The 16,209-nt window shown below is 37.2% G+C and overlaps 3 protein-coding genes across 6 annotated transcripts; all 3 read right to left on the bottom strand.

The window, feature by feature from the left end:
* Positions 1-7,767, bottom strand: MKKS (MKKS centrosomal shuttling protein). The gene is made up of 4 exons (XM_072800067.1): positions 6,783-7,767; positions 4,003-4,178; positions 2,742-2,852; positions 1-756 (listed from the first exon to the last, which is right to left on the bottom strand). The coding sequence occupies exons 1-4, from the start codon at positions 7,765-7,767 to the stop codon at positions 316-318; spliced, it is 1,713 nt and encodes a 570-aa protein (XP_072656168.1). The 3' UTR covers positions 1-315.
* Positions 7,768-7,781: 14 nt separating this feature from the next.
* On the bottom strand, positions 7,782-15,819 carry LOC140618086 (uncharacterized). Of its 3 annotated transcripts, XR_012018260.1 has the most exons (4): positions 15,610-15,819; positions 15,351-15,521; positions 13,825-13,962; positions 7,782-8,195 (listed from the first exon to the last, which is right to left on the bottom strand). XR_012018260.1 is itself a non-coding variant. In XM_072800072.1 (2 exons), the coding sequence occupies exon 1, from the start codon at positions 15,817-15,819 to the stop codon at positions 15,628-15,630; it is 192 nt and encodes a 63-aa protein (XP_072656173.1). In that variant the 3' UTR covers positions 7,972-8,195; positions 15,610-15,627. The 3 variants fall into 3 exon arrangements, 1 of the variants encoding a protein (XP_072656173.1); XR_012018261.1 differs by lacking the exon at positions 15,351-15,521; XM_072800072.1 differs by lacking the exons at positions 13,825-13,962; positions 15,351-15,521 and having other exon boundaries at positions 7,972-8,195.
* On the bottom strand, positions 7,972-15,482 carry LOC140618085 (uncharacterized). Of its 2 annotated transcripts, XM_072800070.1 has the most exons (2): positions 15,347-15,482; positions 7,972-8,191 (listed from the first exon to the last, which is right to left on the bottom strand). In XM_072800070.1, exons 1-2 carry the CDS (start codon positions 15,408-15,410, stop codon positions 8,001-8,003), a joined length of 255 nt encoding a protein of 84 aa, XP_072656171.1. In that variant the 5' UTR covers positions 15,411-15,482; the 3' UTR covers positions 7,972-8,000. The 2 variants fall into 2 exon arrangements, with proteins under 2 accessions (XP_072656171.1, XP_072656172.1); XM_072800071.1 differs by lacking the exon at positions 15,347-15,482 and having other exon boundaries at positions 7,972-8,153.
* Positions 15,820-16,209: the final 390 nt, after the last annotated feature.

Here is a 16,209-nt window from a genome sequence, read left to right as displayed (position 1 = left end):
TAGATTAGGAAGTTTTTTTATTTCTGTACTCTTGAATTATGTAAAAATAACAAAAACTTAGGACATACAGAGGCATCTGTGGAAGCCCTAAGATAACTGTACTATCTTTAATAACAATGCTTCATATTTTTAATATGCTATGGTATTTCTATTTAAGAATCATACTTTTCCCCCTTATCTAAGTATCTCTATAATTTTATGAATAATCTATCCAAATATGCATAGCAGGCCTTTGGGAGAGAAAAAAAATACATTCAACATTTTTCTTAACTGACACCTGACTAGGTTTTTAAAAAATATAAACATGCTATCCTATCAATTTTTATCTTCAATGACATATGAAAGGTCCAAAATCAAATTGGCAGTCTCCACAGCCACCTGCAGGCCACTAAGCTTAGCAGTAAAACAGTCCAAGGTCAGGTTGTCGGCTGAGCCTGTAGCTTCATGTGGAAGGTAGGTTTGTGGTACAAAGGGATGCCGAGTACTTTTTAAGAAAGACCAGTGGAGTTCCTCCTGGCTATTATAGAGTCCACAGCCACATCTTGAGAGCAAATCTGGCCAGTTAACAATAGAGGGAGCCTCTGCGTGAGCAGACCAAAAGTGTCCATACTTCATGTCGGTAAGAACTTCACCTCCATCGTGTTCTAAAGAGCCAGCGACAGATTCTAAGGCACTGCAGAATGCTTCGGTGCTTAGTTGAAGTTCTGTTTGAGTACATCCATCATCTTTGAGAATGCTTTCTGGTTCATTACAAGTCTAAAGAGTAATAAAACCATTGAAAACACATACACAACCGTATTATAAAAATGGTTCTTAAAAATAAGATACTTGATCAGACCCTTATAAAGTTATTACTTATGCTCAATTTCCTTAGGGGTTCAGCACAATGTTAATGGGCAAACATGGGTCCTCTGGCCAGGCTATTATCCCTTAATTGGGTTGGTTATAGTATAAATATATGCTAGTCTGTTATCAGAATGAATGAATCAGAATAAACCCCATCATCAGCTTTCTCTGAATGACTGCCCAGTCATGCCTCCTCAATATATGAACAAGGCATAATGCATATATTAGGAGGAGGTTCCTGAAGGCTAATATCCAAATGAAGTACTTAGCTGGCAAAGTGTTTGAGATTTGTTTAAAATGAGAACACACATAATTATTGAGACAAAAGCCATTTAGGGACATGTGCAATTTTCACATCAATGTTTTAAAAATAATCTATTTAAATTAATTGAAAGGTAATAAAATGCTGAACTTTTTTTGTTCCACCATTCTAAAAAAGTTTATCCTAGCAATTTCATGATAGAAGTAATATATTAGCAAGCTAATAACTGAATGATAGTTAAAACCCATATCCAGGGATCCCTGGATGGCGCAGCGGTTTGGCGCCTGCCTTTGGCCCAGGGGCGTGATCCTGGAGACCCGGGATCGAATCCCACATCGGGCTCCCGGTGCATGGAGCCTGCTTCTCCCTCTGCCTGTGTCTCTGCCTCTCTCTCTCTCTCTGTGACTATCATAAATAAATAAATAAATACCTTAAAAAAAAACTTAAAAAAAAAACAAAAAACAAAAACCCATATCTAAATTATTTCAAAGCAGCAATCGCTTTTTTTTTTTTCTGCCCAGGTGGTATGAACCAGATGAGACCATTTTTACTGTGTATTCTTTTCCCATATTTTCAGTGCTGTGTTGTTTCTTCAAAATCCTACTCAAAAAACTTTCCTCTTCCAAAAAACTTTTTCTAGTTTACTTAATTCAATTTGCAGGCTATATTATTGTATATTCAGCATCAATACATGGGCACTAATTTTGTTTTTCGTAATGTATATTCTAGTAACCTTTCATGAATGGACTTTATCATCAAATAGATTTTAAATCATTTTGGGAACCAGGGTGGGGTATATCCGTAAAAAGCATGTATTCTCTCTCTAATCCTAGTCAGCCACTGGAAGCTATGCAGTCTCTCTTGCTTTCTTTTTTTATTTTTAAAGTTCAATGCAGGGCTCGAACTCACAACCCTGAGACTTGAGCTGAGTTCGAGTCAGAAGGTCAACTGACTGAGCCACCCAGCCACCTCCTGCAGTCTCTTGATAACATTCCTGACTAACCAAAGAATCAACTGCAAATATCTGGAAAACACATACCTTTCTGTATCCATTTTCAAATAAAGTAGGTCAGTATTTATGAAATAATCAGAACTATCCTGCACTAAGTTTATCTATTATCAGGACACAGAGTTTCTTAAAATGAATAAAAAACATTCTATTTGATAGAATTTATATCATAAATAGATGCAAATTTAAAAATTATAATAGAATCTAGTGCTTAGAATGCTTTATTAAATGAAACTAAGTCTTTTCTTGATAGTCCAGAAGGTACTGAGTATTTTATAGAATCTTAATACTTTCATTATGACTATCAATTATTATCGTACCGCGGCAGTTGAAATCTGTATATAATTTACATTACCAGAATGCTCATTTCAACACGCAGTATTTCACAATACTCAAAGATTGTGATCATTTGGTGAAAGGCTGGATTGATAATAATCGTTGTGATAAAGATACTACCTTATATTTGCAAGTATTATTTTCCTCAAGTGTTTTCAAATACAAAATCTGAATTATACTACTGAGAAAGTAAGCATTAAAGGCTGCAGGGTATTGTGATTTGGTTTATTATCTATAAAACAAATGTTGCTGAGAATTTAGATAATCTGAGCAGACTACCTAACCTACCTTGTGTCTGATATATGCTGCCAAATGAGTTTCAGTACAGCCGCCTCCCAACAAAACACATGGTTCCTTGATGGTTAATTGCAAAACATGCAGTGCAGTTTGACATGTGAGCTAAAAAAGAGACGAATTATCAGAATCAGACATTGGCATCAGACACACAAAGAAATATAACCATGTTTTCAAGGGAACTTACGTAGTAGACTCAGAGCTGAATTTTAGTTGCAAAAGAAAAAACTTGTGTTGCCAAGGTTGTAATGTAATTAATACATTTTGGAATAATAAAGATTAGAAATTAAAGAAAAATACTTTAGCCAGATGTTTGTCTCCATGGACAAGATTAATATCATCTTTCATATATACTTCGTTCTTCAAACTGAGATTCACAAATGGATGGCCTCAAAATAACTGGGTCAGCAAGGTTTGCTAGTATTTCTACTAAAAAAAATTATTTCAGTCTAAATAAGTTAGCTGTATACCTGCTATAGAATATTCAAGTTGCTGTGGAAGTAATAATATCTACAATCCAGTAGTAATAAAAACAGAGACCTTTCATATTTACCAAAGATATATTCTTGAGTATACATGAATCCTTAAGATTGTGACCAATACCACAGGTTATCACTTTTTTTTTATGATTTTATTTATTCATGAGAGACACAGAGAGAGAAAGAGAAAGAGAGAGAGGCACAGACACAGGCAGAGGGAAAGCAGGCTCTGTGCAGGGAGCCCGACATGGGACTCGATGCCGGGACTCCAGGACCACGCCCTGGGCCAAAGGCAGGCACCAAACCGCTGAGCCACCCAGGGATCCCCCAGTTATCACTTCTAAGTTGCGTTTGTTATTGCTGGTAGAAGACAATAAATTCTATTAAGAGGTGGATGATGGGTATGGCTGGGGAACTAATTTTCTCAGTGAATTATTCATACACATTAGCATAAAAAAGTACAGAGTTCAAGTTAATTACTAAGAAAGTTCACATGTTAAAAAAAAAGAAAAGTTCACATGTTAAAGATCTTTACATTGCTTGTAAATACTAGAAATAGTAACTGGTAGCACTTGCTACCAGTCTACTGTAATATCACAGGTAAGTAAATCAGCTTACTTATGACTTTAATTCCATCATTTTTGTTGTTTTTGCTTTCTATATCACCTGGGAAAGTTACAAAAAACAAAATACATAGCTCACCTATATGAAAAAAACTATTGTCTATTTAATCCCTGCCTCAGCCCCTAGATAATGGAATGCAGTCTGTGACCTACCTTCAGCTCATCCCAGGCAGTATCATTTCTGTTGCAGAGAAGCAAGCTGCAGATAGTTGCTTCATAAGGAATAAGATGAAGAAAATGTTTGAAGCCAAATTTTGCAGGGCACAAATCTTTCACACTTCCATAACTACTAGGAGAGATTGAGCCTATGGAACCAATAGGCTGTGTTCCTATTTTTTAAAGTTTAGAAAACACAAAATATATGAGTAAAGATGGAACTTAATAATCATTTAAAATTGATTCTTAGCCAATATTAAAAGTCCCACAAGCATATACTTTAAAACGTGAAATATAAATAACAAGATGCTTCTAATACCTATAAGTTATACAAGTAGTATTCTATTAAAATGATATACAAATAAAGCAGAGGTTCTTTTGGTTTATAGACTTCATTGAACATCTGTTAGGAGCTATTTTGTATTCTCTAGAAAAAGGCACACAGAAATGTGAGTATATTTTCTGGGAGCTTAAAAAATTTGCAGGAGCCCAGAAAATAATCACTGAACAACTAGACTTCTTTGAATAGATTTTTCTCTTCTGAAGCCTCAAAGATTAAGGAATACTTGGATGATCTAAAATTTAAGGATTAAAAAAAAAACCTACAAGATTTATTATCTCATTTGGTGGGTGCAACAGAAAATCTCTGTATTGAGAGGATCTGGCTCTGCAGCTTATGACCCACTGGACACGAAGCAAGTCACTCATGTCACTAATTTTTCTGAATGGGTCCCCCTACAGGAGTAAAATGGGGATGGTATTATCTCCTTCACAAATAAAACAAATCAAAGGTTCAATCTTCTGTATGCCCATGACAAGCTTCAAACACACCAGGGGCCCATGCACAATAGCCCTACTTAATCTGTATCAATAAGGAGGAATGTTGTCTGAAAGGGGGGAGGATGGAGGTAACATTAACTTAGATAAACTAGGGACAGTGGAAAACATAGTTTATCTGAGCCATGGGCTCAGGTATAGTTGTTTTCCCCCTTCATCTCCAAAGGTCTTTGCTCCCAAGAACCAGGATTAAAGCTGTGGCTATTTACACTATGTTCTAATTATATATGGGATAAATAAGAATTGTTGGCTGGTATGGTAACCCAGTGCCCCCTTGAACTATTTTTTTTTTTTTTTTTCTAAGATAGGTAGAGACACAGGCAGAGAGAGAAGCAGGCTCCATGCAGGGAGCCTGATCTAGGACTTGGTCCCAGGACTCCAGGATTACGCCCTGGGCCGAAGGCAGACGCTCAACCACTGAGCCACCCAGGTGTCCCTAAACTATTATTTCTATGGCAAAATGTTTCACATTTTAATATTTTTGAAGTATATATTCTTAAAAAGATTTTATTTATTTGAGAGTGAGAGAGAATGAGAGTGCATGAGCAGGGAGGAGGCGGGGAGGGAGAGGTAGAAGCTGACTCCTTGCTGAGCAGAGAGCCTAATGAGAGACTTAATCCCAGGACTTTGGGATCATGCCCTGAGCCAAATGCAGACACTAAACCAACTGAACCACCAAGGCACTCTGTTTTTGTTGTTGTTGTTGTTTTTGTTGTTGTTGTTAGAGAGAGTGAATCTTTAAAACTCTCACAACCCTGAGATCATGACCTGAGCTACAATCAAGAGTAGGACACTTAATCCACTGAGCCACCCGGCTCGAATTTAAAAACTAAATAATCTGTAATACCCAATATTTACAACCGGAAAAGTCATGAAAAACCAGTAAATATTTAAAACTATGGGTCTAATCCAGAACATCAACAATGAGTTCCACAGAACCATTTCCATTATTTAATAATTTCCACTTTGACAATCGTGGACAGCCTTATAAAGATAGGGCAATAACACAGATATTAGGTATTCAATACTGACATACATACTACCACCTTTTAATGACTTGTTAATAACTAAAAACTAAAAATAGTAAACTTTAACAATGGCTTGTCTGATAAGTGTTGCAATTGATCAGAATGGAATGACTGATATCAATGCAATTAAAGGGATATTGAAAGTGGCTCAAATCATGAACTCTACATTGTCAGGTTTCTTTGGCTGTAATTAATAGGTGAATATCAACCTTATGTCTGATTTTAATTTACAAAATACAGTGAATTTCTTGCCTGTTACAATTCTGTATCTTATCACGTTAGTCAGTTAAACAAACGTTTTAGAACACCTACTGTGGACCAGGCCTGTTGTCCGTACTAAAAATAAAAGACAGTCCTGATTCTCAAGGAGCTCAGCTGGAAATATCTGGGATATTTAAAGCTAGTGTGCGCACACATCCACCCACCTACCCACCCCTAATTACGAATTTAGGCAGAAGTACAGTAGTGAAGAGGTAGAAAAGTAGAGAAAAGGAGATATTTTAGCTATAAAATTACCTTCTGAATATAATGGAAGAGGTTTGTAATATTCAAGTAGAAGAATTTTGTGTAAAGTATTAAAGACCTTAGGATTGTGAAGCTGTTAAACTTCTCCATATTCCTAAGGTATTTGGGAGAGTTAATGGTTTTAGATTTTTAACGGATTCTGTAGCCTTTTTGGGATTGGAAAATACCTAGAAATTGCCATAATCACTCAATTTTTAGAAAATGAACATTATAGGATGTTTTTGAGAAACCACCTTTTCTGGCAGAAACGATACACATGCTGTTGAGGTTGGCAGCTTCTAAAACTTTTCAAGATGTTAACAGTGACACACATCAAGAAGGTCTCCGCTCAAAAAAAAGGGGGTCATTTATTAACTGTAAGGAGCAAAAGCTGAAGGTGCTTTTTACCTGTCACTTTACTCAGGGGTTCCATCAGAGCTACTCCAACTCGGTCTATGGCAATGACACGATGCATACTGAGAAACTGTTTCAAAGACGGGTGTATAACTTTCTGACACACAACAAGATCTACGTGATCACTGACAAGCTGCCTCCCTAAGCTGAGCAACTGCTCCAGGACTGCATTTTCAAGAGAAACCCCGTAAGTGACCACCATAGTTCCTTCTCCAGTATCAGAGAGATCTCCTGATAAAGAAGCACAAAAGAGTGCCACCTTGAAGGCTTCGGATTTTTTGATAGGTAAGATCTTCATCAACTGAATTTCTGACATTTCAATAAGAATTCCGGGTAATACACTAGAATCTAAAACCCTCTGACCTTTTAAAGGCACAATTATACTGTTTCCTAAAATGAGGCGGTCTTTGGTGTTTTCTGGAATTGTAAGCAAAAAGGCTCTCAGAATCAAAGCACTGAGATGGTCTCTTTCCTCTCTGGTGAGCATACAGGCAGGTTTACTTGTAACGATACTGCGCACCAAACAAAGGAGGGTCTGAGGACTACTAAAGTCAACTAGAATTCGACAACCACAGGACTCGGACTTGAGGTAACTGGTGCAGAGGCTCAAGAGATGCTGATTTAATTTAGTAACAGTGGTGGGTGTCAAGCCTGTTCTCTGAACATTTTCAATCAGATTGCAGCAAAGAATGGCTGTGAATAAGCCACAGTCCCTGAAGCATGACACGTGATTCTGCATGGATGTTGTCAGGATCTTTAAGATGGGATGGGTGACGGGAAGGTTAGAGAGTAGGGCCGACGACTGTGAGGTTGTACACACACAGCCTCCGAAGCCGCTATGCACTTGCTTCAGCCTACCCGAAGGGCCATAGCTTGATGTCAGGATTCCTTTCAAGACACAAAGTGTGGCCCTGACTCTCTCACTTGTCAGTGGCTCACTTTTACACAACGACGGCTTTTTAGCTTCTAAACGAGACATCTTACTTCAGGTGGTAATTGGTGAAGATGGCTTTTATTTTGTTAACCATGTTTTTTCTATTTACTGCATTGTCAGGGGTCTTGACATTTAGAAAAAAAAATTAATCTTCAGGAATGGAAGTCTTGAACATGTAACAATGTGGCTATAAAACTAAATAGCTCCAGATTTATGAAGCTAATTAGCATGTAATGACTTAATGACATATTAGTAATTCCAAATATTTATTTTTTACTTCATTCTCCAATACTCTGTTGTTTGCCTCTAGATTGAGATTTTACAGATTCTTTTGCAGCCCTCTGTATAAAGTATGTTCCAAGATGGACACCTATGAAAGACACCCCAGCTACAAGAAGCCAGTTCTTTCTAATCCAGCTGGTGTTTTTCATCTCTTCTTTCAATATCAAGCTCAGATTCAAAGATGCTTCTTTCTGTAAGAAATAAAGGAAAAACATTTCAGAGAAGTAATTCCAAACATTTAATAGAATGCAGCTTAATATTTTGATGCTCTGCTCCCTCTTTAGATAAAGGAATTACTAATTGGCACAAGACTCCACAAAATCCACTCAGGCTAACAGTCATTCCTTTGTTCTTCAATGAATCCCTACAAGAAAAAGTACTGATATCTGAATGATTTTGGAATGCAGAACATCATAGCTAGAAAGCTTACAGTAAGGCTATTTGAAAATAGTATGCCTCTATAAGAGAAATGCTACATTATAAAACTCATTATAAAACTGAGTCTTTAAAAAAAAAACCCAAATGTTTTTATTCTCTAACATCAAGATTTAATGTTTTTTCTATAATTCTGGTTTACTTGGAAACCATAGGTCTAAACAAAGATACACTTACATCAAACCCTGCTTGTAAATAATTATGAAATAAGAGCACTGTTAGTCTCTTTATAGTAGACACACTCTGTATTGTACAGGCTACCTCTAACTGTATAAATCTGCACAGCACATTGTACCAAAGAATAAGCCATGTCTTTTGGGGGCATCTGGGTGGCTCAATCAGTTAAGCGTCTGCCTTTTTTTTTTTTTTTTTTTAAAGAATAAACCATGTTTTCAATGTTTGGCTAACATCAGAACTAATTTTATACAGTTTTATTCCATTAATCAATGATTGCCAGTTTTAATGTCCTACAACTGAATCCTCTCCAAGACTCTGGTTAATGACAGTACATATAAAAACCAGAAGATATGCTGTTTGACAAAGAGAAAAATGGGATCTGATTTGCAATTTGATCTCAAAAGGTCTAAATACAATAAAATGTTAACAAGTGCAGTTGCAACTTCTGCTGGCTTCCTTAACAAAGCTGTAAATAAATTGTGTGCCTTGAGGCATAAAATCCTGACACTTTAATAATGTGTGCAAAAAACAAAAAATCTCAGGTCATAGACCTTATCTGTTGAGGTTAGGTGCTTTGAAGGTGAAGGTTCAGCCAATTATTATTTTCAGGAATATGATAATTATGCTCATCACTTGGACAGTATTTAGCATAAATAAAACTAATTGGACTACCAGACTACAGTATACCTGAAGTAGATTATGGCATACATAGTGTGATACAGACCAAAAAGGTGATGTGAAGATGTGCAAAGAGGTGAGGAGAGGGAGGGAGTGTTATTCAGAGTGTTATTTTGGTTACCACTCCTCCCCATTTAAAGGACTGTAACCATGGCAACTGGGCCCAATAAAAGAAAGGCAATGATGGCTAGTTTTCTCCCCGCAATAAAGCTTTGGTCGTCTTTTTTTACAAGATGAGGAAAAAATCTTTCATCTTAAGCCAGGAACAGCCAAGGTACTTAAATATTATTTCAATGGTTATTTTAGATTCAGCAAAATCTGGGACATACGTTTAAATGAAACCTTAGTGAAGTGACTTCCATACATTATTTTACATGATATAGTACAACACAAATCATAAATCATAACAGAAACTGAGACCAATAAAATGATTTTTCTAGTTAAAAAATATTTTTTTTTTCAATATGTAACAGTGACACGCAACTTTTCAAAAGTGGAATTTGTTAAGTTGGCACCTCTAACAGTCTTGTGGTAGTGAGACCAGTAACCCCATCTTTTGGCTAATATCTCTACAAAATGAGAAAGGAAGAAATCACTGAAAATGCTGGTGACTCCCAAATCATTTTTAGAATGTCAAAATTTGCTAACTTGTGGGTCTAGATCCATATAAAACAAGCTACAATTGAAAGAAATGAAATGAACCAAACATATTCTATAAGGCTGGCCAGTTCCAAAGGCTACCATACATGAATGACTGACTTCCTGGATGCATGGGCTTGGCAGGCAGGCTTTTGCAGTAATGGTAACTTAATTAAAATAACAGTAAAATTTACATGACTGTATTCTGAATTTAGACATACATTATAAATTATGATTTAAAGAAATAAAAACAGGTAAAGTTTTCTCCTAAAAAAAAGCCAGGTTTCCTTGGAGAAATGGCTGATTCTAGGTTTGAGGTAAGAAACACACAAGATGAGCTCAGGACTGTTTTTTTTGTCAAAAAAATAACATATTTGGGTCATATCGAAGAGCATAGGAAAAAAAAGAGGCGTCAACTTGGAGGGCATCCAAGATGGTACAATTTGAGTCATAAAAATAATATTGATAATAATAGCTTGAGATAATTCAAATAATATGCAAACTCATGAATTCACATTGTCATCAAACCCCAAAACCCTCATTGCTATTAGGGCATTAACTCATTTTTGTAAAAACTGATAAAGAAAATAAAGCAATTATCTTGCTTTTCCTGATAAATGCATTTTGAGGGGAAACTGAATTGCTGATGAGGGAAAGTTGTTCTAGCTCATAAATGGAAAAGGAATGACAGAATTTGAACATCATTTTGCAACCCCTAAGGAAAACCACCTTTATGGCTGGCAAATTACAGCCCATGGGCCATATCCTGCCGACTATTTTTGTAAATAAATTCTTATTGGCTCATGCTCATGTATTATGAATGAATGCTTTTGTGCTACAATAGAAACTTGAGTAGTAGACTGTATGGTCTGCAAAGCCTAAAATATTTACTGTCTGGTCATTTATAGAAAAAAGTTTGCCAATGCCTAGACTAGAACAATGATCATAAATAATTTTTTTTTGGGGGGGAGGGTCAAAGGAAGAAAGAATTCCAAGCAGGCTCCACACCCATTATGGAGCCTGTCATGGGGCTCGATCCCACAATCCTGAAATCATGACTTAGCCAAAATCAAGAGTCAGACACTTAACGGACTTGAGCTACCCAGGTGCCTGATCATAAATAAATTTCTAATAGATTTTATAATGGAGAGATTGGACTGATAATGTACTTTATTTTTTTGGAAGATTTTATTTGGGCAGCCCCGGTGGCTCAGCAGTTTAGTGCCGTCTTCAGCCTAGGGAGTAATCCTGGAGACCTGGGATTGAGTCCCACGTGGGGCTCCCTGCATGGAGCCTGCTTCTCCCTCTGCCTGTGTCTCTGCCTCTCTCTCTCTGTCTCTCATGAATAAATACATAAAAAAATCTTTAAAAAATTTTTTAATTTACTTATGTGAGAGAGAGCGTGCGACAGAGAGCTCAAGCGAGGGGTGGGGAGGAACAGAGGGAGAGGGACAAGTAGGCTCCCTGCTGAGCAGGACCCAGGACCCTGAGATCATGACCTGAGCCTACGCCAGAAGCTTAACTGACTTAGCCACAGGCGCCCCATGACGCACTTTAATCTTAGCAACACTGAAAGTGGACTAGATATTAAAGGTGAAACAATATGATTCACTAGGATGTATACCATAATAGCACATCTGTGAAGTATTCTTTTTCAAGAAGAAAAAAAGTAAATCAGAGCAGGCCTTCTGATCTAACTACCAGATACAGGAGATACGGGAGTGAGAAACTCATTAAATGACAAAATGAGGACTCAATCAACCAAATTCAGAATGTGGGACATTCAAAAAGCAGCAGACTGGAAGGGGAAATCTAGTAGTTGAAAAGAGAGAGATAATATTTATCAAATGCAGTATGTGGACCTTGTTTGGATTCCAATTCCAACAAACCACCTATAAGGGAGATTTTTTATTTTATTTTTTATTTTTTAAAAGATTTTATTTATTTATTCATGAGAGACACACAGAGAGAGAGGGAGAGAGAGGGAGGCAGAGGGAGAAACAGGCTCCATACAAGGAGCCCGACGCGGGACTCAATCCCAGGAGTCTAGGATAAGGCCCTGGGCCGAAGGCAGGCGCCAAACTGTTGAGCCACCCAGGGATCCCCAGGAGATTTTTTAAGAGACAAATTTGGAAATACATACACGGCCCTGGGTATCCAATGGTAGTAAGTTGTTACCATTAATTTTTTTAGTGTTGTTGGTGGGAACATGAACTGGTACAGCCACTCTGGAAAACTGTGTGGAGGTTCCTCAAAGAGTTAAAAATAAAGCTACCCTATGACCCAGCAATTGCACTGCTGGAAATTTAGCCCAAAGATACAGATGCAGTGAAACAGCAGGACACCTGCACCCCAATGTTTATAGCAGCAATGTCCACAATTGCCGAACTGTGGAAGGAGCCTCAGTGTCCATCAAAAGAGGAATGGATAAAGAAGATGTGGTTTATATATACAATGGAATATTACTCAGCCATTAGAAATGACAAATACCCACCATTTGCTTCAACATGGATGGAACTGGAAGGTATTATGCTGGGTGAGGTAAGTCAATCGGAGAAGGACAAACATTACATGGTCTCATTCATTTGGGGAATATAAAATACAAAAAATAGTGAAAGGGAATAAAGGAGAGAAAATGACTGGGAAATATCAGTGAAAATGAGAACATGAGAGACTCCTAACTCTGGGAAACGAACAAAGGGGTAGTGGAAGGGGAGGTGGGTGGGGGGGATGGGATGACTGGGTGATGGGCACTGAGGGGGGCACTTGACGGGATGAGCACTAGGTGTTATGCTGTATGTTGGCAAATTGAACTCCAATAAAAAAAAATACAAAAAAAAAAAAGATAGCTTGTGCTATATGAAAAAAAATTTTTTTTTCAGTGTTATAATGCACTTACCGTTGTGTGTGTATTTATCCTTAATGTTAAAGATATACACTGAAGCTTGGGATTTGCTTTAAAATACTAGCAGCAATCAAAAAGGGGGTGGAGATGGAAGGATAGATAAAAGAAGACTGGGAAAATATTGTTAAGTGTTAAAGCTGGGTGATGGATAATCAAGACTTGAATGTACTGGGATGCCTGGGTGGCTCAGTGGTTGAGCGTCTGCCTTTGGTTCAGGTCGTGATCCCGGGGTCCTGTGATCAAGTCCCACATCCCGTTCCCTGCTTCTCCCTCTGCCTGTGTCTCTACCTCTTTCTCTGTGTCTCTCATGAATAAATAAGTAAAATCCTAAAAAAAGAGTTGAATATACTATTCTCTATTTTGGGATATGTTTGCAATTTTCCATAATAAAAGTAAAAGTTATGGAGTGCCTGGGTGGCTCAGCTGGTTAAGCATCAGACTTGACTGAGTGACTTTCTTTTTTTCTTTCTTTCGTAGAAGATTTTATTTATTTATTCATGAGAGACAGAGAGAGAGAGGCAGAGACATAGGCAGAGGGAGAAGCAGACTCCCTATGGGGAGCCTGATGCAGAACTCGATCCCAGGACCCCGCGATCAGGACCTAAGTCAAAGGCAGATGCTCAACCATTGAGCCACTCAGGTGCCCCTCAGACTTGATTTAGGCTCAGGTCATAATCTTCGGATCCTAGAACTGAGCCCTGTGTTGGGAATCTGTGCTCAGCAGGGAGTCTGTCTCCCCCTGCTTGTGCACCCCTCCTTGCTAAAATAAACAAATCTTACAAAAAGTAAAAACTAAAAAATAATAAGGTACATATAGCAGTACATTTTTTTTGATAGAATCAGTATTTAACTCACTCTGAATCTGGTTTAACATTTGCTCATCCCAAACTTGTTTTAGTATCTGTTTCTGATGCTTGACTAGCAGTGTTGATCACTCTAAGACTTCTAAGTGCTGCAACACTGACATCCAAAATCTCTATTTTTACCTTAATGTTTTAGAGGGGATGTTTTCTTTTCTCAACTTCACTTTTCCTCTAGGAATACCTCAATAATATTCCTTGTATTTCTTTTCACAGAAGGAGAAAACAAACCCCAAAGTTTGGCTATAGTAGGCCTCCAAACTCCTATGACAAGAATTAAAGGGGAAAAAATTATGCCATAAGTAATACACATACACACTATATTACACTATACATGAATTCTCACTCCCTCTACACACGCACACCTATGCACTCTCTCTAATGATTTCATTAGTCTAGAAAAGCTCAGAGAAAAAAAAAAATCAAGCATCTAATAAACTCTAACTCCCTGATCATGTCCACTAAAACTCCCTTTATAAACACAAATCTTACACAGAATGTCTTAAGGATACTTTTTTATGAAGCTTCTGATATTTTACTATTTGGCTTTTTATAATAATTGTTTAATACTTTAAGCCATGCTCTTTCCTTTCTCTTTGAGAGCATTTAAAAAATAAAATCTTGATTTAAAATAATGTAATATTATATCATAGTTTTATCATATGTCAAAATCATAGACCTTTTAAGAACGAGGAAAATCTTACTGAAGTCTTCCTTCTATAAGGAGCTGACCCTAAATTGACCTACCTTATGTCAAAATTTAAAGCACATTATTACTCATCTGAAGGTCAAAAGGTATATTAAGATAGAAAATGCTCCACAATTATAGGGCTATAATTCTCTATTTGGGGCCAGATTAATTTCATAATTCAGAATTTCTGGGATTTTAGAAAAATAATATAGTGACTAGTACCCATAATCAAAATACTATAGAGTTTAATACCCATAAGCAATATAATCATAATATAACACTCATAATCGAACATAACAGTATTTCTGCAGTGAAACTAAATATTCATATTGAGTGAAATACAGACTGTAAATTGCCTCGTGTTAAGATCAAATTTTGCTACCAAAGGAATTATGACAAAACCTTTTGGATTTTAGAACATTTTGGAATTATACTTGAGGGATTATAATCCTCAATTATGTAACTATATTCTCTTACTTTAGTGACTCTCAGAAGTAAATTATTTTGAAGCTAAAATATTAGATACAAAAAATTATAGATATTAAAGAAGGAATACAATTAGTATTATTTGCCTTGGAAAGAAACAGAACAATAAAAATAAAGGAGAGAACTTTTATAAGTTACAGATTTATATGCTCTGGGATGGATTTATGGCAAGTACACAACTGCTCTTTTGGACACACCCAAATGATCTTTGCAACATCCTTAATGAAAAGGAAAGGATAAGTAATGGGCTATTCTTTCTCCTTTCATTCAAATGACTCTGCAAGGCAACTGTCAAAGGTCTCCATGGAACAAACTTTTCTAGAAGCAAGCGCAGAATAATATTATATCAGTGGGTCATAATAAAAACAGTAGGTAACTTATTACCAACTTAAACTTTTTCCTCCCAGAGCTATTTTTTTTTTAAAGATTATGTTTCTCGGGGGATCCCTGGCTGGCTCAGCGGTTTAGCACCTGCCTTTGGCCGAGAAGTGATCCTGGAGACCCGGGATCGAGTCCCACGTCGGGCTCCCTGCATGGAGCCTGCTTCTCCCTCTGCCTGTGCCTCTGCCTCTGCCTCTGTGTGTGTGTGCGTGTGTGTGTGTGCGTGTGTGTGCGTGTGTGTGTGTGACGAATAAATAAATAAAATCTGTAAAAAAAAAAAAAAAAAAAAAAAAAGATTATGTTTCTCATCATTGGAACATACCATTTGGTTGACCAGATTAAACTGAACTTACCTGAAGATTCCAAGCCTGTTATTTCCCTTGGATGTGATTCTTCGGAGGACATCCAAGTTCCGGATTTTCTGGCTCAGAAACATTGTCCTTATTAGGCATTTGGAAAACAGGGCTGCTCTTGATTCTGTGCCATCCCATATGTATGAGCCCAACTAAAGGTACCATGACAATTAGAACTTTATAGTCTTTCCAGAAGTTCTGAAAACTCATAGTACTTCAGCATCAGTGAACCTAGGAAAAGGGCAACAGGTAAAGTAGAGACAAGAACAAAACAACTCCCTTCAAGTTACATCTATGAACTGTTATAAGTAGAATATTGCACTCTAATAAAAGTCAACTATTAAATATTTTGGGGCGCAATATAGTGTAATATTAACTAACAAAAATGGGTATGTTGGGGCAAGCCCGGGTGGCTCAGTGGTTCAGCGCCGCATTCAGCCCAGGGCGTGATCCTGGAGACCCGGGATGGAGTCCCACGTCGGGCTCCCTGCATGGAGCCTGCTTCTCCCTTTGCCTATGTCTCTGCATCTCTCTCTCCTTGTCTCTCATGAATTTAAAAAAAAAAAAAAAAAAAAAGGATATGTTGTAGGTTCAAAGGGA

The sequence above is a fragment of the Canis lupus genome, chromosome 26 (assembly GCF_048164855.1).
Source record: "Canis lupus baileyi chromosome 26, mCanLup2.hap1, whole genome shotgun sequence".
Lineage (NCBI taxonomy): Eukaryota > Metazoa > Chordata > Mammalia > Carnivora > Canidae > Canis > Canis lupus.
The sequence above is the reverse complement of the archived record's forward strand: the minus strand, read 5'-3'. Positions and strand labels throughout refer to the sequence as shown.